Raw genomic sequence first — 23,339 nt, 5'->3', positions numbered from 1 at the left:
AACTTAATTTCTATGCACATGTAAAGCTAAGATGAAGGAATGGCCCCATCTAAGCTGTGCAAAGTTTCAGGCCTTTGGACTCCACTTCTGTGGCTCCCCCAGAGGCCAGAGTTGCTCTGGCCAAGTCAAGCGCCACAACGGTGTGTTTACTGAAGACACTCGCACAGAACCCCGGGTCAGGAGGGGGCGAGGCTCACCCACTCTTAAATCTCCGCCAGTCCTGAGGCCAGAGAGCGAAGCCACGTGCCCAAGTGATGCACGCTCCGTACTTTCATTGGAAGAATGTTTAATTCTCTGGCATGTAAGAAAGAAACAACCCTGTACAAAAAGGCTTAGTCCAAAGCAGCGCAGGCAATGCAACACAGGCCTGCCTCCAGCTGCGCATTCCTCTCCCACAGAGAGCGGCTCAGTTCAGGGAGGAAGGGGGAGATTCTGGGCCGCATCTAGCTGGCGCCCCCTGAGCAAACGGCAGAAGAGGAGGAGGAGGCGTCTTCCACCGCTCTGCGCCCCCCCCCCCACAGTGCAGCCGGGAGGGGGCTCACTTGCCCAGCAGAGCAGTGACCTCCCGCAGATGCTCCCGCACCACCTGGTCCAGCACGGCGTAGACGTCCTTGCAGGCCTTGCTGGCGGCTTCCATGATGCGCTCCAGGTGGTCCTCGTGGAGCCGGGCATTCATCTCCAGCAGCGCAATCTGCTCCGACTTGGGCAGCAGCGCCAGGGCCATCTGGGGGCCGCCGGCCGCCTCCTCCACGTAGTTCAGGTCGGCCAGGGGCGTGTCCTCGAGGAAGCCGGCCGAGATGGCGCAGACGTAGTCCCGCATGGGGATGCCGGCGTCAATGACCGCCAGAGTGGCCGCATTCACCGAGGCGCAGTAGTTGCCGCCGTCCGCCTGCAGGATCTGGAAGGCGCAGGAGAGGCTTCCTCAGGAGCCGGCGGAAGGAGCCCCTCCCCACCCAAGGCCCCCAGCCAGAGCCGGACCCTCAGGCACCAAGCACACCGGGGCAAGGGCACCCATGCGCACAGCTACGTCTTGCGGGGGGAGAGAGTCAAGGGCTCTTGGACTTTGCAAAGCTGGGGTCACTGGCTCAAGCTCACCCCTCTTGTTGAATGAATTAAACTGAGTAATTCTCATTGGATTTTGAATCAAAGTACGATTAATTATTACTGTTTTGAATTTTATGATGTTATTTTCCTTAGCAGGTTGTGCAAGCTGATATTATGAATTATGCTTTTTATAGAGTGATGGTGATGATAATAATTTATTTACAGGGAGGGAGCCGTGTTGGTCTGCCGTAGTCGAAACAAAATAAAAAAAATTCCTTCCAGTAGCACCTTGTGCCTGCACACGAAAGCTCATACCAAGAACAAGCTTAGCTGGTCTCTAAGGTGCCACTGGATTTTAATAATTTATTTATTATATGCCACCCATCCGACAGGGTCGATATTATAATAATATTAGTAGTGGTGGTGGGGGGGTATTCTATTACTTATAGGCTACTCATCTGACTGGGTTGCCCCAGCCATTCTGGGTGGCTTCCAACAAATGGGAAGGATGAGTCCTACCTAATTAATTAGGGTGGGGGGCACTGGGATGGATTTGTGGAACCAAGGCACCCCCCCCCCCGTTAGGCACCCCTCTAAGTTAGAGGATGCTGGAGTGGGGGGGGGGGCTGCAGTGCCTCCTCCACTTGGGAACCCCATCCTTCCCCCCCGTCTCCCCCGGGGGCCTTCCCGCCCCCCCGCTCCCACCTGCACGTAGATGTCGATCTGCGACCGCGGGTAGAGCTGCGTGAGGATGGCGGCGTCGAAGGTCTGCTTGAGCTGCAGGCTCATCTCGCCCGCCTGCCGGTCGCCGTGGGGCCGCCGCTTCCGCTCGCCGGTGCTGAAGGTGGCCAGGCTGAACTGGCAGTTGAGCAGCGCCTGGTCGGGCAGCGCTTTGCCGCGGGAGCCGCGCATCTGCGGGGGGAGAGGAGAGGAGGGCAGCGCGGGCCGGGAGAGCCCTCCGTCCGCCCTCGGGCCCCGCCATCCATCCCTCCCCGGCCCTCCGCCCGCCCGGCCGGCCTACCTCGTGGGGCCCGTAGACGACGGCCAGCGCCTTGGTGTTGCCCTGCTCCAGGTAGGCGGAGCCGTCGGCCTGCGCGAAGACGCCCAGGCGGGCGCGGATCTGGCGCAGCTCCCCGGCGCGCCGCCCGTCCACGCGGTAGCCCTGCTCCGACAGCAGCTCCAGCCCCGCCATGCCGGCCCGCCAGGAGGAGGAGGAGGAGGAGAAGGAAGCCGGGCCCCGCTCCGCCCCTCGCCGCCGCCGGCCGCGCCCCCTGCCGCCACGCGAGGCGCTCCCGAGGGTTGCGCGCCCCCCCCCCCCGCCAAGTCGGGAAGTGAGGATCGGGGACTGACCCGGCCGGGAAAGGGCCGGGGGCTGAGACGGGGTTCGCCGCCGGCGCCTGAAGTTTCTGCCGGGCGCCCCCCGTCGGGGCGGGGGCACGAACCGCCTTTCAGGGCATCAACTCTCTTGGCCCGTCGGAGGGGAGCATCGAAGGGGCGCCTGGAGCCTCCTGGCCCCGCTCGGTTCCGCAGGAGGGAGCGGGGACTCCCATGAGCCCGCGTCCCGGGACAGCAGTCCCACCACCGCCTGTTTGCGCCCTTGGACGGGGAGGGGGGTGAGGCGCCCCTTGCCTCGCCAGCGCCCCCTTCCCTTCCCTGAGCGAAGCAGTCCAGCAAGTCAGGCGGGGCGCCGAGCCGGCCCCTCCCGCGGCAGGAGGAGCTTCCCGAGCGGAGGTCTCGGCCACCGGCGCGCCGTCGAGCCAGGCTTCCCAGTCCGCTGCCGGCCGACTCTCCTCTCGGGGACCCCGTGAGGCGCTAAAGCCGGGCCGCGGGGACCCCGGGGTTTCTGCGCGCCTCCCTCGCCGCCCGTCCGGCGGGCGCTCCGTCGGGCCATGGCGGCGCCCGGCAAGTTCCAGTTCGCCATCGACCGCGGCGGCACCTTCACGGACGTCTTCGCCCGCTGCCCCGGAGGGAAGGCGCGCGTGCTGAAGCTGCTCTCCGAGGACCCGGCCAACTACCGCGACGCGCCCACCGAGGGCATCCGGCGCGTCCTGGAGGAGGTGAGGCGGCCCCGGGCCGGGAAAGCCCTCGGGGCGCGGGGCAGAGGGCCGCCCGGGCGTCTGGCGAGGACGCGCCTTCGGGTTGCCTCTGCCAAGAAAGCGGCAGCAGCAGGAAAGGATCGTGGCCCGGAGGAAGCAGGAGCTCTTGCAAGGAGCCCTTCTGCAAGGGGAGCTCCCCAGCCCGACTGTGAGGCTAGTTGAACCCCCCCCCCCCGCCCCAGGTAAAGGGGAGGGCGTCACAGAGGGTGACCAGGATGCCCAGCAGCTCTTCCAGCAGTTGGGGTGCCATCCCAGAAAAGGCCCTGCTCCCTGCCCACCTGAGGGCACCCAGAGGAAGCCCCTGAAGACCATCTCAGCGGCTGGGCGGGGGTCTCAAAGAGGGGCTTTAAAGGCAGCCCTTGGATGGAACTGGAGAACAGGGGGCCATGTGCATGCCCCCTGTTCGGTCTGGAGGGGCTGGGAGGGTCCCTTGCCGGGCAGTGTAAGGCACTGGTGCCCCAGGTGTGTGTTCCCTGTGTGGGGAGTTGGGACCATGGGTCTGGTGGGCACCTGGGTGTCTCCCCCTGGCTGCTATGGTCCTCCTGGAGGGCTGCAGGGGGCTGGTTCTTTGCTTCGCAGAGCAGGAGTGTCCCTTAGGAGCTTAGTCCAGAAGACGACAGGAGCACCTTCCAAACCATTATGCGCAAGGGCTCTGCCCTCTGGGAAAGGCTGTGCAGGAGCTTTTCCTGCCCTCTTGTCCTGTGTGTGTGTGTTCAGTCTGGCAGGCCATGACGGACGCTTTGCTCCCCCCCCCAGGAATGCGGCGTCCCCTTCCCCAAAGACCAGCCCCTGGACACCTCGCGCATCGAGTGGATCCGCATGGGCACCACGGTGGCCACCAACGCCCTTCTGGAGCGCAAGGGGGAGAGCCTGGCGCTGCTCATCACCAAAGGCTTCAGGGACCTGCTGCACATTGGCAACCAGGCGCGGCCACACATCTTTGACCTGGTCAGTGCCGGGACTCTCCCCCCTCCCACCCCCCCTCCTCTGGGTCCAACGGGGCTCAGCCGTCCCCTTCTGCCCTCGAGAGGCAGCGGTCTGGACTCCAGTCTGTGCCAGCCGGTGCCACCTTCCTGGGCAGCCTGGAGGGGTGGGCGGGTGCTGTGCCCCTCTCAGGATTGGCTGGCAGCGCTGGAGCGTTCCTGCTGGCTGGGCATGGGGGGGGGATGTGGAAACAGCCTGGAGGTCCCTCGGCAGAGCCGACTGGGCAGCCAGCCAGCTGGGAAGGGGGGGGGGCTTTGCTCCTGGTTTCCATGGAGGCTGGAGAAGGTGTTTTCCTAGCCGGCTGGGGGGTGGGAGCAGAGACGGGTGCCATGTGCTGGTGCCCCCACCCCTGTCTGCCTTGAGCATCTCCTCCCTTCCTGCCTCCCCAATCACTGCTGCTCACTCTGGTCTGGGCCCTCCTTCTCCGGAGGGCAAGTGGAGCAGCACATTTTTCACGGCTGGGCTTGCCCTCAAATGCCCTAAATTCTTCTTGTGCCAAGGGGGAGCGGGCAAGGAAACAGGATAGAATCATAAACTTGCAGAGTTGCAGGAAGAATCTCTGAAGGACAGCCATAGGGGAAGGGCCATAGCTCAGTAGCAGAGCATCTTCCCTGCATTGATCCCTGGGGTCTCCAGATGGGGCTGGGAGAGACCTCTGGAGAGGGGCTGCCGGCCAGAGTAGGCAACACTGAACTTGATGGACCAACAGCCCGGCACAGTTTCCCATGCTCTTAGCTTGGCTGCCGACAGGAGGTTGACTATGCCAGTGCATGAAAGCTCTGCTCAGAGATCTGCTCTGGCTGCTGATTTGCTCCTGGGCCAAGTTCAAGGTTTTGCTTTTCATTCATGAGGCCATCCTGCGCTGGGGGGGCTGCCTTGCCCACCTGGCAGCTTTGCCCCGGGGAGCCAGGCCTCCTGCAAGCACCACCCGATGTGGCTCCAGCGAGGAGGCTGACCTGCGCTTGGCATTTTGGTCACCCGCACAGGAACATGTTGCAGGGAGTGGCGGCGTCCGTCTGTGGCACCAAACCCAACACGTTTATGACGGCGGAGTGCCCCCCCCCAGCAGATGGAGGAGGAGCCAGTGGTGGTGATCCCAGGGGGCCTCTTCTGAATCCGCATTTCTGTGGTTCTGTGAAAGGGGTGCAGATCCCTCTCCCGGCCTGCGAGTGAGGATGTCCGTCCCCTGATGTTGATGATGATGAAGATGATGATGATGATGATGATAATAATATATTTATACCCCACCCGTCTGGCTGGGTTTCCCCAGCCACTCTGGGCGGCTTCCAACAAAAGATTAAAAATACATTAAATTATCAGTCATTAAAAGTTTCCTGAAGAGGGCTGCCTTCAGATGTCTTCTAAAAATCAGATAGTTGTTTATTTCCTTGACATCTGCTGGGAGGGTGTTCCACAGGGCGGGCGCCACCACCGAGAAGGCCCTCTGCCTGGTTCCCTGTAGCTTTGCTTCTTGCAATGAGGGAACCACCAGAAGGCCCTCGGCGCTGGACCTCAGTGTCCGGGCAGAATGATGGGGGTGGAGACGCTCCTTCAGATATACTGGACCGAGGCCGTTTAGGGCTTTCAAGGTCAGCACCGACACTGTGAATTGTGCTCGGAAACGTACAGTGATCTGCCTGTGACCCCCCCCCCGCCACCCCTCCTTCTCCCCAGGCAGTCTCCATGCCAGACCTGCTGTACGAGGCCGTGCTGGAGGTGGACGAGCGCCTGGTCCTCCATCGCGAGGGATGCCAGCTCTATGGCTCTGCCCCCAAAGTCACAGGTGGGAGCTCTGCTGCCTCCATCTGTCCCAGAGGGGCTGTGGGAGGATCATGCAGGGAGGGTCTCACAGACGACGGGGGTTCACCTGGCGGTTCTCTTCCTCTCACCCCCCCTCCCAGGTTTGACGGGGGAGTCCCTTGTGGTGCACCGGCCGTTGGACCTGGATGCCCTGCGAGGGCAGCTGGAGGGGTTGTTGGCCCAGGGCATCCGCAGCCTGGCAGTGGTCCTTCTGCACTCCTACATGTGAGTTCTGCTCCTGAGGTGGGAGGAAGTCTTGCACTCTGGGTTGAGGGGGTGGGGCTGCTTATAATAATATGATCGTAATTTATTATTTATACCCCACCCATCTGGCTGGGTTTCCCCAGCCACTCTGGGCGGCTCCCAACAGATTAAAAACAGAATAAAACATCAGACGTTAAAAACTTCCCTGAACAGGGCTGCCTTCAGATATCTTCTAAGAGTCAGATAGTTGTCTATTTCCTTGACATCTGGTGGGAGGGCGTTCCATAGGGCGGGTGCCACTACCAAGAAGGCCCTCTGCCTGGTTCCCTGTAACCTCACTTCTCACAGTGAGGGAACCGCCAGAAGGCCCTTGGTGCTGGACCTCAGTGTCCGGGCTGGACGATGGGGGTGGAGACTCTCCTTCAGGTATTCTGGGCCTTTGAGGCCGTTTAGGGCTTTCAAGGTCAGCACCAGCACTTTGAATTGTGCTCGGAAATGTACTGGGAGCCAGTGTAGGTCTTTCAAGACCGGTGTTATGTGGTCTCGGCAGCTGCTCCCAGTGACCAGTCTAGCTGCCGCATTCTGGATTAATTGTAGTTTCCGGGTCACCTTCAAGGGTAGCTCCACATAGAGCGCATTGCAGAAGTCCAAGTGGGAGATAACCATAGCATGCACCACTCGGGCGAGACAGTCTGTGGGCAGGGAGGGTCTCATCCTGCGTACCAGATGGAGCTGGCAGACAGCTGCCCTGGACGCAGCCTAGTTCCTCTCCAGCCCCAGAGCCTTTATTTGCAACCCACATCCAGTCCTTTGCCAGCAGAAACCGGCAGGCAAGCCAGCTAGGCAGCCTCAGCGGAAAAGGAAGTGAAGGAAGTGCAGTCGTGGAACTGCAGAGCTGGAAGGGATCCCAAGGATCACTGGATCCCCTGCAAGGCAGGAATCTTTTACATGGGGCTTGGACCCATAGCCCTGAGATTAGGAGTCTTGTGCTGAGCTATGTCTACATTGGCAAACGGCAGAAAAGCTGAATGTTGGAAGATTCAGGGCAGAGGAAGAAAGCCCGTCTTCACGCAGCGCAGAGTCCGACTCTGGAATTTGGTCCTGCAGGAGGGATGAGAGGAGGAGGAGGCCTTGCAGAGCGCCCAGCCGGGATGGTCATGCTCTGCCCCCTGGTCTGAGGCTGGCGTGCTTCTGAATCCCACTTGCTGGAAACCAAGGAGCCCAGAGCTGCTCTTGGGCCCGGATCCTGCTGATTTCCTTGTGGGGCATCTGGTCGGCCCCTGGGAGAGGAGGAGACTGGGCTGGGTGGGCCCCCTTTGGCCTGATCCAGACCAGAGCCCCCGAGAAAGTGACGGCCAAGACAGTTAGGCAGCATCAGAAGAAAAGCAGGGGCTGCTCCGTAACAAATTAATAATAATAATAATATTTATTTATACCCCACCCTCCCCGGCCAAAGTCGGACTCAGGGCAGCTAACGCCAGTAAAATTACAGTAAAAACATAATAGGAAAAGAACCAATTTAAAATACAGGTTAAAATGCAGCCTCATTTTAAAGGCGAAGCCATAAGAGGAGGGAAACAGAAGGCTCAGACCGAGTCCAAACCAAAGGCCAGGCGGAACAGCTCCGTCTTGCAGGTCCTGCGGAAAGATGTCAAGTCCCGCGTTGGCTCCCAGGGCGGAGCGTGAGCAGCGCTGAGCATCTCCTCCCCCCGCAGGTGGCCAGAGCACGAGCGTCAGGTGGGGCGGCTGGCGAAGGAGCTGGGCTTCCAGCAGGTCTCCCTCTCCTCCCAGGTGATGCCCATGGTGCGGGCAGTGCCCCGGGGCTACACGGCCTGCGCAGACGCCTACCTCACACCCTGCATCCACCGCTACCTGAGCAGCTTCCGGGACGGCTTCTCTCAGCAGCTCCAGGTGGGAAACGGGGGAAGACTTGTCCGGGGGGAGCTGGGTTCGAGTCCCGTCTCTGGCAGTCTCTCTCCCTCCCTCCCTCTGGAAACTGGAGAGGGTTGGTCTGCTTTGCACCCAGTTTCCTTGGGGGAATCACAGCAGAGGGGCTGGGGGGGCACCCTGCAAGGGCACCGCCAGATGGGACCCCCCTCAGCCTGGTCTACCCTGGCCTCTCTCCACAGGGCGTCCCGGTCATGTTCATGCGCTCTGACGGGGGCCTGACCCCCATGGAGGCCTTCAGCGGCTCCCGCGCCATCCTCTCTGGCCCAGCAGGGGGCGTCGTGGGCTATGCCCTCACCACCTACCGCCGGGAAGATGGACAGCCCATCATTGGCTTTGACATGGGAGGTAAGAGGGACCACGGGGCATGGAGAGGACATCCGACACCCTTTTTAAATGTGGCTCTTTTTTGGGGGGGAGCGTTATTGGGTTAGTGTTTTCATTTTGACTTTATATACAGTCATACCTCGGGTTACAACCACTTCAGGTTGTCTTTTTTCGGGTTGCGGACCACCGAAACCCAGAAGTACCGGAATGGGTTACTTCTGGGTTTCGGTGGCCGCGTGGGTCCAAAGATGTGGGGGAAGTAGCTGGGCAGGATGCGGCCCACACGGATCACGTTCGCAACCTGAGCATCCACTGTATTGCGCTCTTTTCTGTGAGACCTGAGACCTCCCGGCATAGGGGGGGTAAATAAATAAGAAAGAGTGTGGGGCTGTTTGGGAGGGTCCCTCACGTGGGGTCTCTCGCCCAGGCACCTCCACCGACGTGAGCCGCTACGCCGGGGAGTATGAGCACGTCTTTGAGGCCACGACGGCCGGGGTCAGCATCCAGGCCCCGCAGCTGGACATCAACACCGTGGCGGCCGGAGGGGGCTCCCGGCTCTTCTTCAGGTTGGGCTCATGGCCCCCCACCCCGGGACCTGTGGGGTGCTACTGCTCCCTCTCCTGCCTATCCAGTTGCCTCCATCCCGTCTTCCTTCGATGGGGTGGGCGTCCTTGTGACCCCGCAGCCCCCGCCTCCTTTGAGGGCCATTTCCTTGGGGCCCACGCCTGCCTCACTTGTTCCTGCTGCTGGGCTTTCTCGCCCCTTCTCCCTGCCTTGAGTTCAGGGCCCCGAGTTAAACTGTGGAACTCCCTGCCACAGGAGGGCCACCAACCGGGATGAAAGAGGATTGGACAATTTAGTGTAAGAGGAGGGGGCCACAGATAGCTCCTAGCCAGGAGGACTCTGCGCGGTCTTCGCAGGAGAAGAGGGGTGCTCTTGGCTCCAATCCTGCTTCCAGGTTTCCCCTTGGGCTGCTGGACTGGATGGACCCCTTGGGCCTGATCCAGTCGGCACTTCTCCTCCTCTGGCCTGGCAGCTCCTTGCGCCCTCCCCCCCCCCATTTGCCACAGTGGTCAATTAATCTCCTCCTCTCTCTTTTTCCTCCCCTCCAGGTCTGGGCTCTTTGTCGTTGGCCCCGAGTCTGCCGGGGCGCATCCTGGCCCCGCTTGCTACCGGAAGGGTGAGGCAGCCGTGTGGGGCAGGGGGTGGCGGTGTGTGTGTGTGGGGGGGGACAGGGTGCTGGAGGCGGGTGCCTGACTGCGCCTCTCCCTCTATGCCCCCAGGAGGCCCCCTGACGGTGACGGACGCCAACCTGTGCCTGGGCCGCCTCCTGCCCAGCTACTTCCCCCACATCTTTGGACCCACGGAGAACCTTCCCCTCTCGCCGGAGGCCACCCTGCAGGCCTTTGAGGAGCTGGCCGCCAGGGTCAACGCCTTCCGTGGGGCCAGCCCCCCGCTCAGCGTGGAGGAGGTGGCCATGGGCTTCATCCGTGTGGCCAACGAGGCCATGTGCAGGCCCATCCGTGCCCTGACGCAGGTGGGGGCTGCGCCAAGGCTCCCGGGCAGAGCCCCCCCTTCTCTGCACCGGGGGGGGGGGGAGAGGGGCTTTCTCCTGGCTTGCTCTGGGAGCCCCTGAGTGGGCCTCAGAGGGGCCCCAGAGGCCAGGGGGCAGCTGCCAGGTGGGATGGCGGGAGGGCAGGCCACTTGCAGATTGGGGCAGCAGCCTCGGCCTGCTTCCAGGGATCACAAAGATGGATAAACTTTATTCGCATTAGCCAATGGCCATAGCAACATAAACCAAGCAAAATATACAATTAGAAAGACAACAATGGGTAAAAAGGGCAATCAAATGACCAAGATTATCGTTCAGATAGTGGCCCTTAATCTCATTGCACCCTTGATAAACCTAGCAACCTTTGCTGCTTCTGATCATTTTGATCTGATAACAGAAAGACCAATGTGGCCTCAGATGGGCGGCCTGGGATGGTAAGTGAGAGTGGGGTGGTGATCTCATTCCTCAGGTCTTTATAAAGGGGACAGGACAGGAGAACATGAGCCACTCTGCCATCTCCACAAGGGCAGAGTCGTTTCTCAGTTGGAATCTTTTGGTATCTGCCCTCAAGTACGGCAGAGGGCATCACATCCAGTATGGCTAGTGTGAAGGCACGTCTGTATTTTGGGATAGTTAATTTATACAAATATGGTGCCAGGGAATCAAACTGAGATGGGGGGGGGGAGGCATACCAAGGACAGAGTTTCTTTATAATGGCCAGATTGCTCTGTTGCTCTGAGTCCTTTATCCCTTTTGCTTTAATAAAGCCCATCGTGAGAAGCTGATGTGGGTGGAGTCCGCAGGAGAGGAGTTTTTGGTGCACAGTTTTGGACCGCACACTTTTATGGGGGTCTTGTGTCACTAAGGGCAGTAGACCGTGTGGATTTAGATTTAGACGGAGCCAATAATTAAGAGTTCTTTGCCAGGACCGAGCTTCTACAGAGGGGAGACTTGCCTCCAGTCGTAATGCTGCATTCAGGACACAAGGTGATACAGAAAAAATCTGCCTTAAAAATTTGGATTGGACAGTTTCAAGAGTGCTGCAATGATTACCCGTCCAAATTTGGGCTGCTTCTAGGGAAGGAAGGTTCAGTGGTTTCAGACGCAGCTCCTTAAGGATGGCTGAAATCCCCTAGTAAGAAGGGGAAGGTGGGGGGAGACCCCCAAGGGTGGGGGGCAGCCTGATTTTTAATATTCAGTTGGAAGCTGCCCAGAGTGGCTGAGGAAACCCAGCCAGATGGGCAGGGTATAAATTTACTACCATTATTATTATTATTATTATTATTATTATTATTATTATTATTATTATCATTATCATTATCAAGAGCCCAGTCCATAGAGCAGGAGGCGCTTAATCTCAGGGTTGTGGGTTTGAGCCCCATTGGGGGGGAGAGTGCCTGCTGTTTCTCTCTCTCTCTCTCTCTCTCTGGGCTCCAACGGCCGCTCTGTCCTCCTTCCAGGCTCGGGGCCACGACACGTCCCGCCACATCCTGGCCTGCTTTGGGGGAGCTGGCGGGCAGCACGCCTGTGCCATCGCCCGGGCCTTGGGCATGAGCAAGGTCTTCATCCACAAGTAGGTGCCCAAGGGAGGGGAGGGGGGTCTCTGCCCCAGGACCCCTCGCTTGACCTGGCAGAGGAAGACCCTCCTTCACTCACTCGCTCCCTTCCTCCTCCCGGCAGGCACAGCGGGATCCTGTCCGCCTTTGGCCTGGCTCTGGCGGACGTGGTTCACGAGACGCAGCAGCCCTGCTCCCTGGCCTACGGCCCCGAGGCTTACGCCCAGCTGGACGAGACAGTCGCCGCCCTGGAGGCCAAGTGCGTGCAGGCTCTGGAGGCCCAGGGCTTCGCCAGGTGAGCGCCACCCCTGCAGGGCCTGGGGGGAGAAGGCCCTGCCAGCCGCTGTGGGCAACCCGGCCCGCTGTCTGGGGAAGGCAGAGTCCTGGGGGCTGCATTTGAGGGGGGGAAGCTGGCATTACCTTTGGGGGGAGCCCCCAGCTGCTTGCTCACTGCCCTCCCCTCGGCCTTCCCCAGATCCCAGATCAGCACGGAGCCCTTCCTGCACCTTCGCTACGAGCGCACGGACTGTGCCCTCATGTGCTCTGCCAAGGGCTACCCGGCCACTGCCCAGTCCTGCCGCAGCGGGGACTTTGGCGCTGCCTTTGCCACCAGGTCAGTGAGCTCCCCCTCCCGCCTGGCACCACGGCTCAGAAGCGCCCGGCTGCCCCTTTTCTGCAGCGGGGGCCGGGAGATGCTTTGCAGTCGCCCCCCTGAGCCTGCGCTTGGTCCCCCAGGTACCTGCAGGAGTTTGGCTTCACCATCCCCGGCCGAGCCGTCCTGGTGGACGACGTGCGCGTGAGGGGCACGGCCAGCTCCGGGCTGGGCCAGGAAGAGCCGGTGCCGGCCAGTGAGCAGCCCCCCCGCCGGGAAAGGGTGAGGACCCCCCTGCCCCTCTTCCCCAGCCCCTGCTCCTTTCTGGCTGGTTGCCCTTGAGAGCCCCCTCATGCTCCATGCTCTTTGAAAGCCGTCCCTGTGGGAGGGAGTTCCGCAGTTTAACTCTGCACTCTGGCTCCTCCCTTCCGGGCTGGCCCAGGGGCTGATGGGAGCTGGAGTCCAAAGCATCCAGGGGGAGGGAGCTGGACTCCCCAGACTGCTGGGTGCTCAGGTGCTTTTGGAACCTGCAGTCTGAGAAGAGCCCCCTCCCACTTTCAAACGCTCTCTTTCGTCGGAAGGGGACACTTTTATTTTCAAGGTCACACATTTCCTGATACAATATATATCCTGGTGGACCATCGTAGAGCTGTGGGGCAGGAAGGTGGGGAGCGCAAGGTGCCGTTTCTCTGGCAGGATCAGGTCCTGGAGACGTGGGTGACCTTTTTGCAATATAGACGGACCTCAGAAGTCAAACATAATCCATTCCGGAAGTCTGACTTCCCAAAAGTTAGGAAACAGAGGTGCAGCTTCCGACTGGTTCCTGATTGCGCAGGTGTGCCGGAAACAATAGTGGTGTCCGTAGCGGATGTTCGGCTTCCCAAAAAACATTCGGAAACTGGAACAATTACATCCGGTTTCCGATCGTTTGGGAGCCCAGGCACGGCTGTATCCACTTGTTTGCAAATACAACCAGCCAGCCTGGGGGAGCAGGCAGGGACCCCCAGAGCCTGTGCTGGGGCTTTGGGAGGGGGGCCTGGCCCCCCAGACCCAGCTGCCAACAGCTGGGGGCTCTTGCATTGGACTCTGATGGTTCTGGGTGGGTCAGAAATAGAAAAGGAATGTTTTCTGCCGCACCACTCTCTGCTTCCGGAAAGCAGCTTAAATCCCTAGGCTTCCTTACTCCTCATTTCCAAGGCTGAAAGTTGCTTTTGGTGGTGCAGCTCACCCTGGGACTCCGGGTGGAGGGGGGCAATAAATTAGAATTGGGGCGGACCCCTTGCAATGCAGGAAGCTCAACTGCAATAGTTAAACCAACAGTCCTTCGTACTAACCACCCAGCCCCACTGTCTGCCCACAGGTGTCCCGCTGCTATTTTGAGGGCGGCTACCTGGAGACCAGCGTCTACCTGCTGGAGGAGCTCACCTGGGGCCACTCCATCCCTGGTCCCAGCATCATCATTGACAAGAACAGGTGAGGGGGGGACTTCATCCCTGCCCTGCGCTGAGTCCAGGAGCCTTTGGCCCTGGCTGGCTGTGGGGCACCCAGAGTGGGGGCTGTTTCCAAGGAGGGCAAAGGGGCAGGAGGGGGGTTGAGGAAGAAGGAGCCGCGCTGCAACTCTTGTGCCCCCCGCCCAGCACCATCCTGGTGGAGCCCGCCTGCACGGCCTCCGTGACCCGACTCGGAGACATCTGCATCACTGTGGGGTCCGGGACGGAGCGCCCCATCGGCCCCCAGATAGACCCCATCCAGCTCTCCATCTTCTCCCATCGCTTCATGAGCATTGCAGGTGAGTGAGGGGCATGCTCTGCTGGGGGGGACAAGGGGGGGCTAGGGAGGAGGTGGAGAGTGTGTCTTTGGAGAAGATTCCTAGTGGGGGGGGAATAATAATACTGTAGTAACTATTATTATTATTATTATTATTATTATTGGTGGTTCCCTCCCTGCGAGAAGAGAGGTTACAGGGAACCAGGCAGAAGGCCTTCTCGGTGGTGTTGCCCACCCTGTGGAACGCCCTCCGACCAGATGTCAAAGAAATATCTGACTTTTAGAAGACATCTGAAGGCAGCTCTGTTTAGGGAAGCTTTTAATATTTAATGCTGTATTGTTTTTAACACTCGATTGGGAGCTGCCCAGAGTGGCTGGGGAAACTCAGCCAGATAGGCGGGATTAAATATTATTATTATTATTATTATCATCATCATCATCATCATCATCATACCCCACCCATCTGGCTGGGTTTCCCCAGCCACTCTTTGTGGCTCCCGACAGAATACAGTGGTGCCTCGCAAGACGAAAAGAATCCGTTCCGTGAGTCTCTTCGTCTTGCGGTTTTTTCGTCTTGCGAAGCAAGCCCATTAGCGGATTAGCGCTATTAGCGGTTTAGCGGCTATTAAAGGCTTAAGGGATTAGCGGATTAGCTGCTAAAAGGCTATTAGCAGCTTAGTGCCTTAGAAAAAGGGGGTGAGGAGCAAACCCCCCCCCCCAGGAATCGCAAGACATTTTCGTCTTGTGAAGCAAGCCCATAGGAAATTCGTTTTGCAAAGCACCTCCAAAACGGAAAACCCTTTCGTCTAGCGGGTTTTCCGTCTTGCGAGGCATTCGTCTTGCGGGGCACCACTGTATTAAAAACCCTGACCCTCTTCCCCCCCCCCCAACAGAGCAGATGGGACGCATCCTGCAGCGCACGGCCATCTCCACCAACATCAAGGAGAGGCTGGATTTCTCCTGCGCCCTCTTTGGCCCCGATGGGGGGCTGGTCTCCAACGCCCCCCACATCCCGGTCCACCTGGGCGCCATGCAGGAGACGGTGCAGTTTCAGGTAAGCTGCCCCCACCACAAGGTGACTCTGCAAAGCTGCACCCAAGCCGGGGGGGGGGGGCAAGGCGCCCGGCTCCCCCCTTTCTATCCATAACCCTATATGTGTTTTCATATATGGTCTCGAGTTGCCTTGGGCTTTGGGCCCCAGTGCAGTCTCAGTCTTTTTTAAAAAAAAAGATTATACTTTTCAGATATCTATATTTCACTTATTTTACATTCATTCTGACATTTTAAAACTTGGCTTCCTTCCCCCTCTTTCTGCAGTTCCCTAGATTTATTTTTAATATCTTCTGTATATCCAAATTGAGCATTTATTAATTTTCTTTATATATATATATAGACTTATATAGCTGCAGGTTTTTACAATAATCCTGTCATTGCTTTTATCTGTTTATAACTTATCTGCAAATATTCAATAAACCATTTCCATTCTTTTATAAAATGTTTGTTATCTTGATTTCTTCTGGTGAGTTTTGCCATTTCTGCATATTCCATTCTTCCTTTGCTGGGACTCCAAAAATGGGAAAATGGAAAGTGTCCTTCTCTCTCTTATTCTTTATTCCCTTTCCTCCAAGGAGCTCAATGTGGAGCCGCTGGTTCCCCAAGGCCATGACAGTCGGGTGGGGATTCGAACCCAGTCCCTAGCCCAGCACCCTGACCACTAGGCCACACTGCCTGGATGGAGCGGCTGGACTCTTCTGGCGGCCAGAGCTCCCTCCGTCTTGGGACTTCAGGACTCGGGGGCCGGAGGAACTGCCCCTTTTGGCCCTGGGGAGCCCCTGCTTCCCTCCCCCCGCTGCCTTTCTCTTTCCTGCTGCCCTTCCAGATCCGGAACCTGGGCTCCGACCTCCACGAGGGGGACGTTCTCCTGAGCAACCACCCGTGTGCGGGGGGCAGCCACCTGCCGGACCTGACCGTCATCACCCCTGTGAGTTGGGGTCTCCCGGTGGGCAGGGGTCTTTGTCCCAGGGCACAGCCTAGCCTGGCATCTCTGCCCTGGCAGACCGACAGCCGTGCCCGGGTGTGTGGCTTGGGCCCCTTCAGGACTGGGGAGGGTTGGACGCCCAGTGCCCTTGGAGCTGGGGGGTGGCAGTCCCAGGAGCTCCCCCCATTGCCCTGTGGCTCCTGCCATCCCTGCCCCATGGCCCTGCCCCATGCCCGCTCCCTGTGGACCAAGTCTGCTCCGTTCTTCTGCCTCCTCGCAGGTCTTCTGGCTAAGAGAGGCCAGGCCGGTCTTCTTTGTGGCCAGCCGCGGGCACCATGCGGACATTGGGGGCATCACGCCGGGCTCCATGCCCCCCCACTCCCACTCCCTCCAGGAGGAGGGGGCCGTCTTCATTTCCTTCAAGCTGGTCAAGGGCAGCGTCTTCCAGGAGGAGGGTATGTGGGGGCTGCTGGATGAGCCAAGGAGGGAGAGAATCAAGGGGTCTCTCTGCCCACCGGTGGCCTTTGACCTTCCCTGCCCTGTCAGCCGTGCTGGGGGGCTCACCTGCCTCCCCCTGCTCCCCCCGCAGCCGTCACGGAGGCCCTGATGGCTCCCGCCCGCCTCCCCGGCAGCAGCGGCACGCGCAACCTGCAGGACAACCTCTCTGACCTTCGCGCTCAGGTGGCAGCCAATCAGAAGGGGATCCAGCTGGTGAACGAGCTGATTGGTCAGTACGGCTTAGAAGTGGTGCAGGCCTACATGGCTCACATCCAGGTGAGCAGGAAGACTGCAGGGCGGGGGGCGGGGCTTTAAATCAGCCCTTGAAAATGAGAGGCCTCTGATTGTTGTTGGGAGGGACCCCGGGGTCATCCAGCCCAACCCTCTGCAAGGCAGCAATTGCGACTAAAGAATCCCGGATGGATGGCTGAACAACCTCATATGTGGATATTATTGTAAACTGGAGGGACGGAGCCATCCATTTCCTTTGCAGATCCAGGGCTGGAAGCAGCAGCTGCTGCCGCCCTGGGCCAGCCAGGGTCTGTCTCTCTCCCCCCCTCCCCCCCGTCCCAAACATGGTCCTCTGTCGCAAATTCTCCGCGGTGCTTTAGCTCAGAGTTCCAGGTTCTTCAGTGCAGTATATTTATTGTGAGCTATATATATATACAAATATATACAATATATACAATAATCTACAGGCTATAATACATGAGCAGTTCATACAGTCAGAGTACCTGGCTGAATAATAATAATAATAATAATAATAATAATAATAATAATTTGTTTATATCCTGCCCTCCCCAGCCGAAGCCGGGCTCAGAGCGGCTAACAACAATCAAAGTAACACAGCATTCTAAAAAGTCCTGCAGGGCCCTAGTCTTAAATAGGCAAATAGGCAAAAGACCTTTCTCTCTCTCTCTCTCTCTCTCTCTCTCTCTGACCACACTCCTCTACACCACCCCTTACTGCTGGACAGGTTTCCTTTTAAACCAATGACAGCCAATCAACTGACAGCGCATTACTGCTCCGTCTTTCTGGCCCAGCACTTGCATAGAAAGTCTTGCAGGCCGGTTGCATCAGCCTGCAGACTCAAGCCTGCAGACTTACTGTCTCACACAGCATTCTGTGAATACTGACCTCCTTGCATGTTGGTCTGCATCCCAAACCCCCACCTTGGAATCCTATTAGAAGTGTGCAATAACACCCTCAAGGCCTTCTTTAATCCATGGGGTTATATGGGTATGTAATTTCACGCATTTCAACCCAAACCTTTCCAGAGCAGCCCTCAGTATAAAACGGAAAGCCAGAGCAATGTTACAGATGCCACTGGACTGTTGTCACAAAGCACCCAAACGCCTCCCCAGTTCAGACGTGGGCGCAGGTTGGAGAGCGTGGTGGGCGGAGGAATCTGCTGGACTTGGGTGGGCAAGTGGGCAGGGGGAGAGAGACCTGCAGGGCCACCTCTCAAGTCTTTGCTGTCCTTTGTGCCCCCCCCCGCCCCCCTCCAGGCCAACGCAGAAGTGGCCGTGCAAGACATGCTGAAGGACTTTGCTGCCCGCCAGGGGGAGCCGGGACGCCCCCTGCAGGTGGAGGCGGAGGACTTCCTGGACGATGGCTCCCCCATTCGCCTGAAGGTGACGGTGGATCCCCAGCAGGTGAGCGCAGGTGGCTCAGGGGGGGTGCTGTGTCTCCTCGCCTCCAGAAGGAGCTGGGGGAGCTGGAAAAGGCTATGGGAAGGGCAGCCAGAAGGATCAAGTGGGGGGGGGGATGGAAGAAAGGCGGCAGCCTTTGGGACCTTGGAGTTTCGAGATGGGGGGGCAAGAGGAGGCAGGGGAAAAGATTGTCAAATGATGGAGAGAGGAAAGCTTTGTTAGGATATAGTTCCGTTCCACCTTAAAAAGGGAACAGGCCTGACTGTTGTGTGTCACATGCCTGTTTCCTTCCAGCAGTTTGCTGGGAACTTCCCTTTTGTATACTGCTTTTGCTGTTTTGCTGGACACAAAGGGAAGCAGACAGGTTTTTTCCTTTGTTCCTGAACTATGCGGAATAAATGCTGTCAATATGCTTACCCATGGCTCTGTCCGCCACTTCCATCGTGAGAAGATTTCTTCACTCTGCTGATAGAGCGTGCCAAGTCTCTAAACGTATCTGAGGCTCGTGTCGCTGATTGATGCTGTTCCAAGGGAGACTGGTGATCGTCCGGCTGCCGGCCGGTGGCTGGAGCCAGCTGGGGCCTGCCTGATGCCCCCATCTCCCCGGCAGAATCCCAACGAGCTTTTCTCGCTCTCTCGTAATGCTCAGACTTGTGGACAATCAGGGGAGATGACTGTTGGGAAATTCAGGACAGAGAAGAGAAAGTGCTTTGTGTAGCACAGGGTTCATCTGTGGAACTCCCTCCCACAAGAGGCGGGGGGCGGGACCCCTGCCTCTCCCCCTTTCCTCCCCCAGCCTCCTCTCTTCTCCCCCCGCAGGGCACGGCTGTCTTTGACTTCCGGGGCTCTGGCCACGAGGTCTACGGCAACTGCAACGCCCCTCGGGCCATCACCCTCTCGGCCCTCATCTACTGCCTGCGCTGCATGGTGGGCCAGGAGATCCCCCTCAACCAGGTAGGCCAGGGGGAGGAGATCGGCCCCTGGGGGGCAGGGCGGGGGGCCGAGGGGTCCTGCCTCCCCCCAGCGGAAAGGAGTGGGGAGGAGCCCTGCCCTTAGAGGAGCCTTCCAGCCCCAGGAGAGGGATGGCCGCACTCAAAAGACGGGGATCCTGACCCCCTTGGGGGGAGGCAGTGTGGCGTAGTGGTCAGAGTGCTGGACTAGGGCCGAAGGGCAGGTGCTGAGGAGCTTCCCCTCCCTCCCACTGGCCCTGCTGGCTGCTGGGAGTTGGAGTCCATCCCTGCCTGGGGCCCCCATAGTCCCCCCCCCCGTCTCCTTGGGGTTTGCCCTCTTGGTCAGGCTGGTCCTTGGCATCTTTCCCTCCCTGCAGGGTTGCCTGGCGCCCGTGCAGATCCTCATCCCCAAAGGCTCCCTGCTGGACCCCTCCCCAGACGCAGCCGTGGTCGGGGGCAACGTCCTGACCTCCCAGAGGGTGGTCGACGTCATCTTCCGGGCCTTTGAGGCCTGCGCAGCTTCTCAGGTGAGGGGGGGACAGATGAGGGGGGGCCAAGCCGGGGTGGGCCTGAGAGGGCGAGGTGGGGACTCTCCAGCTGAAGGGGGTGGGGAGGGGGAGGCCAAGCGTGGCTCCCGGGAAGAGTCTAGATGGGGGCCTTGGCCCCTGGGAGTCTGGGGGGCGTCTTCCTCACAGCCCCTCCCTCTCCCCAGGGCTGCATGAACAACGTCACCTTTGGCAACGAGCGCATTGGCTACTACGAGACGGTGGCTGGCGGGTGTGGGGCAGGGCCCCACTGGCACGGCCGCAGTGGGGTGCACAGCCACATGACCAACACCCGCATCACGGACCCCGAGATCTTGGAGAAGCGGTGGGTGCTTTCTGGGAGGGTGGGGGGCCTCCAGGGGTCTGGGGGGAGGAGGGGGGACCAGGGTGGGCTCCGTCTCCTTTCCCGGGCATCTAGCCGAGCCCCCTGGGAGGCTCACTCTGGGATGACCTGCAGTGTGGATCACAGGACTGCCGAGTTGGAAGGGCGCCCCCGAGGGTTGTTGCTGTGCTGTTGCTGTGCCCCCAGACCCACAGGATCCTCCATAAGTTTGGGGCTTCAATTCCTGTGACCTGTGGGAGTTATAGTTCGAAACCTTTGTAGGGTTCCTTTCAGCCCCCATCTCTGCAGCCCCTCAGCCTTCTTAAGGGGGGGGGATTTTGTGGCATTTCCTGAATGACCCCCCACCGCTTTCCCTCCCTCCCGCAAGGTATCCAGTGGTCCTAAGGTGCTTTGAGCTGGCCCCAGGCACGGGGGGCGCCGGGCGCTTCCGAGGTGGGGACGGAGTGCGTCGGGAACTGCAGTTCCGGGAGGAGATGGTGCTGTCGGTGCTGAGTGAGAGGCGGGCCTTCCGCCCCTACGGCCTGCAAGGTGAGGGGGCTCCCGGCTCCCACCTCCCGCCCAGCTTGCTTTGTGGGTGGGGGACAGAGAGGGGAGCCTTGGCTGAATCTGGGGGGAGGGTTGTGTCATGGGCAGAGAACAGAGGCACCATTCCTCCCCCAACTCCCCCTGCCCTCTCAGTTTGGCTCTTTGGGAGTCCCCCCCCCCCCGCTGTATTGACTTTCTTCCCCCACCCCATTGATTCCAGGGGGTGAGTCTGGCTCCCCAGGCCTCAACCTGCTGATTCGACATGACGGCCACACCATCAACCTGGGCGGCAAAACGTCTGTGAAAGTGGGGCCTGGGGTAAGGAACCGGTCCCTGCATGCGCCCCCCTCCCTCTGCTCCTGGCTCTGGACCCCCAGACCCACCTCGGTCTCCTCGCCTGCCTGCCCCCCAGGGGGACCTTCGCCCAGCACGGAGTTCCTCCTCTGCCCCACCCCAAACATCTCCCTTCTCCTTCCCTTCAGGACGTCTTCTGCCTGCAGACCCCGGGAGGAGGGGGCTTCGGACCACCTGCCGCTCCCCCGGAATCCCCCAAAGGGCAGGCGGCCTCCCCCAGAGGCTGGCCCTTCCTGGAGCGAGGGAGCCTCTATGACTACCGCCTGGCCCAGGAGAGAGCGTGATGGGGCCCCCTCCTCACCAGGGGGTCTGCATGTGGGGGCGGGCAGTCTCTGTCAGCCGTGAGGCAAGAGTTGGAGCTGCATGCAAACGGTATTCAGCGCTCGTCCTGCTCAGGGTAGACCCACTGAATTGAATGAGCCCAGGTCAGCCGTGCCATGCACTTCAGGGGGGCCCCACTCCCCATGTGAGGGGAGAAGAGCTGCACCTGCCACTCCTCTTCTTCCCACCAGGGGGCAGCGTGGCCTGAGGTTTGCTGCTGGGCACCGTAAGCCGGAATGAAGGGGGAAGAACGCGGCACTTGCCCCCCACAAATTCCTCTCTTCCGGCTTTGGAAAGAGGTGGTCTGGGGGTTTTCTGGCCTAGCTGGGCTTGCTCGCTACTTGGCCTTTCCTCCTCCAGCCTCCCCCCCCCCCCCAGCACCAGGAGGGCCAGCCCCACTTTGTCTGGGGGTCCCAGCAGTACCTCCCTGGCCAAAGCCTTTATATGCCCTCCCCTCTAGGCTTCTGGGAGACCCTCCTCTCTCCGCCTGGTCCCAAGCCGGGCTCCTCTCTCAACCCCACCACCGAAACCACTCCAGTGGCCAGCTGTGGGGCCTTGTGGCCCCCCAAGGCCTCAGGCAGAATGGGCAGGTGGCCCTGGCCCTGCAGTTGGAGCCCCTCGGATCTCCCCTGGGAAGGAGGGTTTTTTGGCTGGGATGATTCTGAGCTTCACTTCCAAGTCTGTGGGCTGAATAAAGCTGCAACCAGCAAGTTCCCCTGTCTGTGTCGTTTTTGCAGCTGGGGAAGACGAATGGTTGGGCTGAGGGGGGGCTGCAGAAGGATCCTCGTCCCCCTCCCACATGTTGTGCTGGGAGGGTCTTTCGTTCCTGCTCTTGACCCCCCCCCCCAATGGAGGCCAGGCTCTCCCGGGGGTTTCACCCTTGGAAGGAGGGGAGGAGGTCAGGGCTAGCATTGCTCTTCCCGAAAAAAGGGTCCACAACGCGCCCGAATGGCCTGGAGCTGGCCTGCCTTCCGGCCTCAGGCCCAGCATGGAAGCAGCGCCAGAGGGGGGTCTTGGCCCCTTTTGCCCCAAGCGGCTCTCTCTGCAAAGCCCACAAGATCCTGGTGGCCAGACGCCTGCAGGGAGAAGCTGGTGGTGTCGGATAATCCGGTTGCTCACCACCCCAAGTCTCCAGGCGATGAGAGATGCCAGGGGATCCAGCTGCTTACAAAGGACTCAGCTTCTTGGGAACGAAGATCATCGGAGGCCCACAGATATATGGCTTTTTTACTCATCCACACAGCCTGATCCCGGTGACAGAGGGGCTCCCAGCACTAACACCCCAATGGATTTTGTGTCTCCATTAGTCACAGCTTTGGATCCAGCACAGAGCAAACAGCGTTCATGGCCTTCAGCTTCCATAGCGCTCTCTCTCTCTCACTCTGGCTCTTGTTCTCCTGCCTAGCAGCGAGGGGCAGGGGAGGAAAAGCCCCCCCCCATTAGCCTGGAGGGCCCCCTCACTTAGTGGAAGCTCTTGCATCCCAGCTCATCCTTTTATGATGCTGATGAGGACACTTGGGCAGATACGGCCACGGTCTCACAATGCCTGACTAGTATGGCAACCTCTCTATCATTCCAACTCTCCTTGGATACAGGACCCCAAGAATTGGAAGGGGCTCTGCATCACCCCAGCTGACCCCCAACCTCCCGACAAAACAGCCCTTCTATATCAGAGCATCCCCTTTTTGAGCAGAAATTGGGGGGTGCTTGCTTAATGTGGATGCCAGTTGTGGTCCTTGCGTGATTTCTTGCACACCCAAGTGCGCACCCAGCGGGGGACGGAGCCGCCTGCCTTTGTCACTCACTTTTTGAGGGTTTCTGGGTCCTGGTTGGAACTGAAGCTCCACCGAGAGCAGTGCTAGATTTCTCCTTCCTGGGGAAAACTCAAGGGGGGTGTGACCTCTCCTCCCAGAGCTGCTTGTGTTGCACATACTCTGTGTGGAAGCCTTGGAAGATTTGCTGTCTGTCGGGGGGGGGGTCCTGCTAGAGAGACCCTCCATCTAGTGGAGCTGCCCCTTGCCCCTCCTGGGGCAGAAGATGCAGAGCTCAGGACAGTTAATAGTATAACATAACATAACATAAGGACGCGGGTGGCGCTGTGGGTAAAACCTCAGTGCCTAGGACTTGCTGATCGTAAGGTCGGCGGTTCGAATCCCTGTGACGGGGTGAGCTCCCGTTGCTCAGTCCCTGGTCCTGCCCACCTAACAGTTCAAAAGCACCCTTAAGTGCAACTAGATAAATAGGTACCGCTTTATAGCGGGAAGGTAAACGGCTGGCCATGTGACCCGGAAGTGTCTTCGGACG

The 23,339-nt window shown here is 59.5% G+C and overlaps 2 protein-coding genes across 2 annotated transcripts; one reads left to right on the top strand and one right to left on the bottom strand.

Annotated features, from left to right (window-relative positions):
• Positions 1 to 269: 269 nt before the first annotated feature.
• EXOSC4 (exosome component 4) lies at positions 270 to 2,236 on the bottom strand (the record flags this gene model as incomplete). The annotated part of the gene is made up of 3 exons (XM_083449089.1): positions 270 to 898; positions 1,750 to 1,956; positions 2,066 to 2,236. The coding sequence occupies 3 exons, from the start codon at positions 2,234 to 2,236 to the stop codon at positions 539 to 541; spliced, it is 738 nt and encodes a 245-aa protein (XP_083305215.1). The 3' UTR covers positions 270 to 538.
• A 50-nt stretch (positions 2,237 to 2,286) lies between these two features.
• OPLAH (5-oxoprolinase, ATP-hydrolysing) lies at positions 2,287 to 21,749 on the top strand. The gene is made up of 26 exons (XM_083449006.1): positions 2,287 to 3,101; positions 3,897 to 4,088; positions 5,799 to 5,907; positions 6,026 to 6,149; positions 7,844 to 8,039; positions 8,258 to 8,423; positions 8,830 to 8,968; positions 9,515 to 9,582; positions 9,686 to 9,939; positions 11,415 to 11,527; positions 11,635 to 11,805; positions 11,986 to 12,123; positions 12,246 to 12,384; positions 13,463 to 13,575; positions 13,740 to 13,891; positions 14,763 to 14,923; positions 15,749 to 15,850; positions 16,128 to 16,302; positions 16,437 to 16,621; positions 17,854 to 18,000; positions 18,817 to 18,951; positions 19,325 to 19,474; positions 19,660 to 19,817; positions 20,203 to 20,363; positions 20,581 to 20,678; positions 20,843 to 21,749. Exons 1-26 carry the CDS (start codon positions 2,934 to 2,936, stop codon positions 20,996 to 20,998), a joined length of 3,870 nt encoding a protein of 1,289 aa, XP_083305132.1. The 5' UTR covers positions 2,287 to 2,933; the 3' UTR covers positions 20,999 to 21,749.
• Positions 21,750 to 23,339: the final 1,590 nt, after the last annotated feature.

Source organism: Podarcis tiliguerta, assembly GCF_965153285.1.
Source record: "Podarcis tiliguerta genome assembly, chromosome: 7".
NCBI classification, from domain to species: Eukaryota; Metazoa; Chordata; class Lepidosauria; order Squamata; family Lacertidae; genus Podarcis; species Podarcis tiliguerta.
Note: the sequence above shows the minus strand (reverse complement) of the source record. Positions and strands in the feature narration are given on the sequence as shown.

Excerpts from the sequence above, each read along its gene's own strand:
- OPLAH (XM_083449006.1), top strand. The coding sequence starts at position 2,934 with ATGGCGGCGCCCGGCAAGTTCCAGTTCGCCATCGACCGCGGCGGCACC. Across the intron at positions 9,940-11,414 it reads CCATCCGTGCCCTGACGCAG|GCTCGGGGCCACGACACGTC; the intron begins GTGGGGGCTGCG and ends TCCTCCTTCCAG. Across the intron at positions 14,924-15,748 it reads AGGAGACGGTGCAGTTTCAG|ATCCGGAACCTGGGCTCCGA; the intron begins GTAAGCTGCCCC and ends CTGCCCTTCCAG.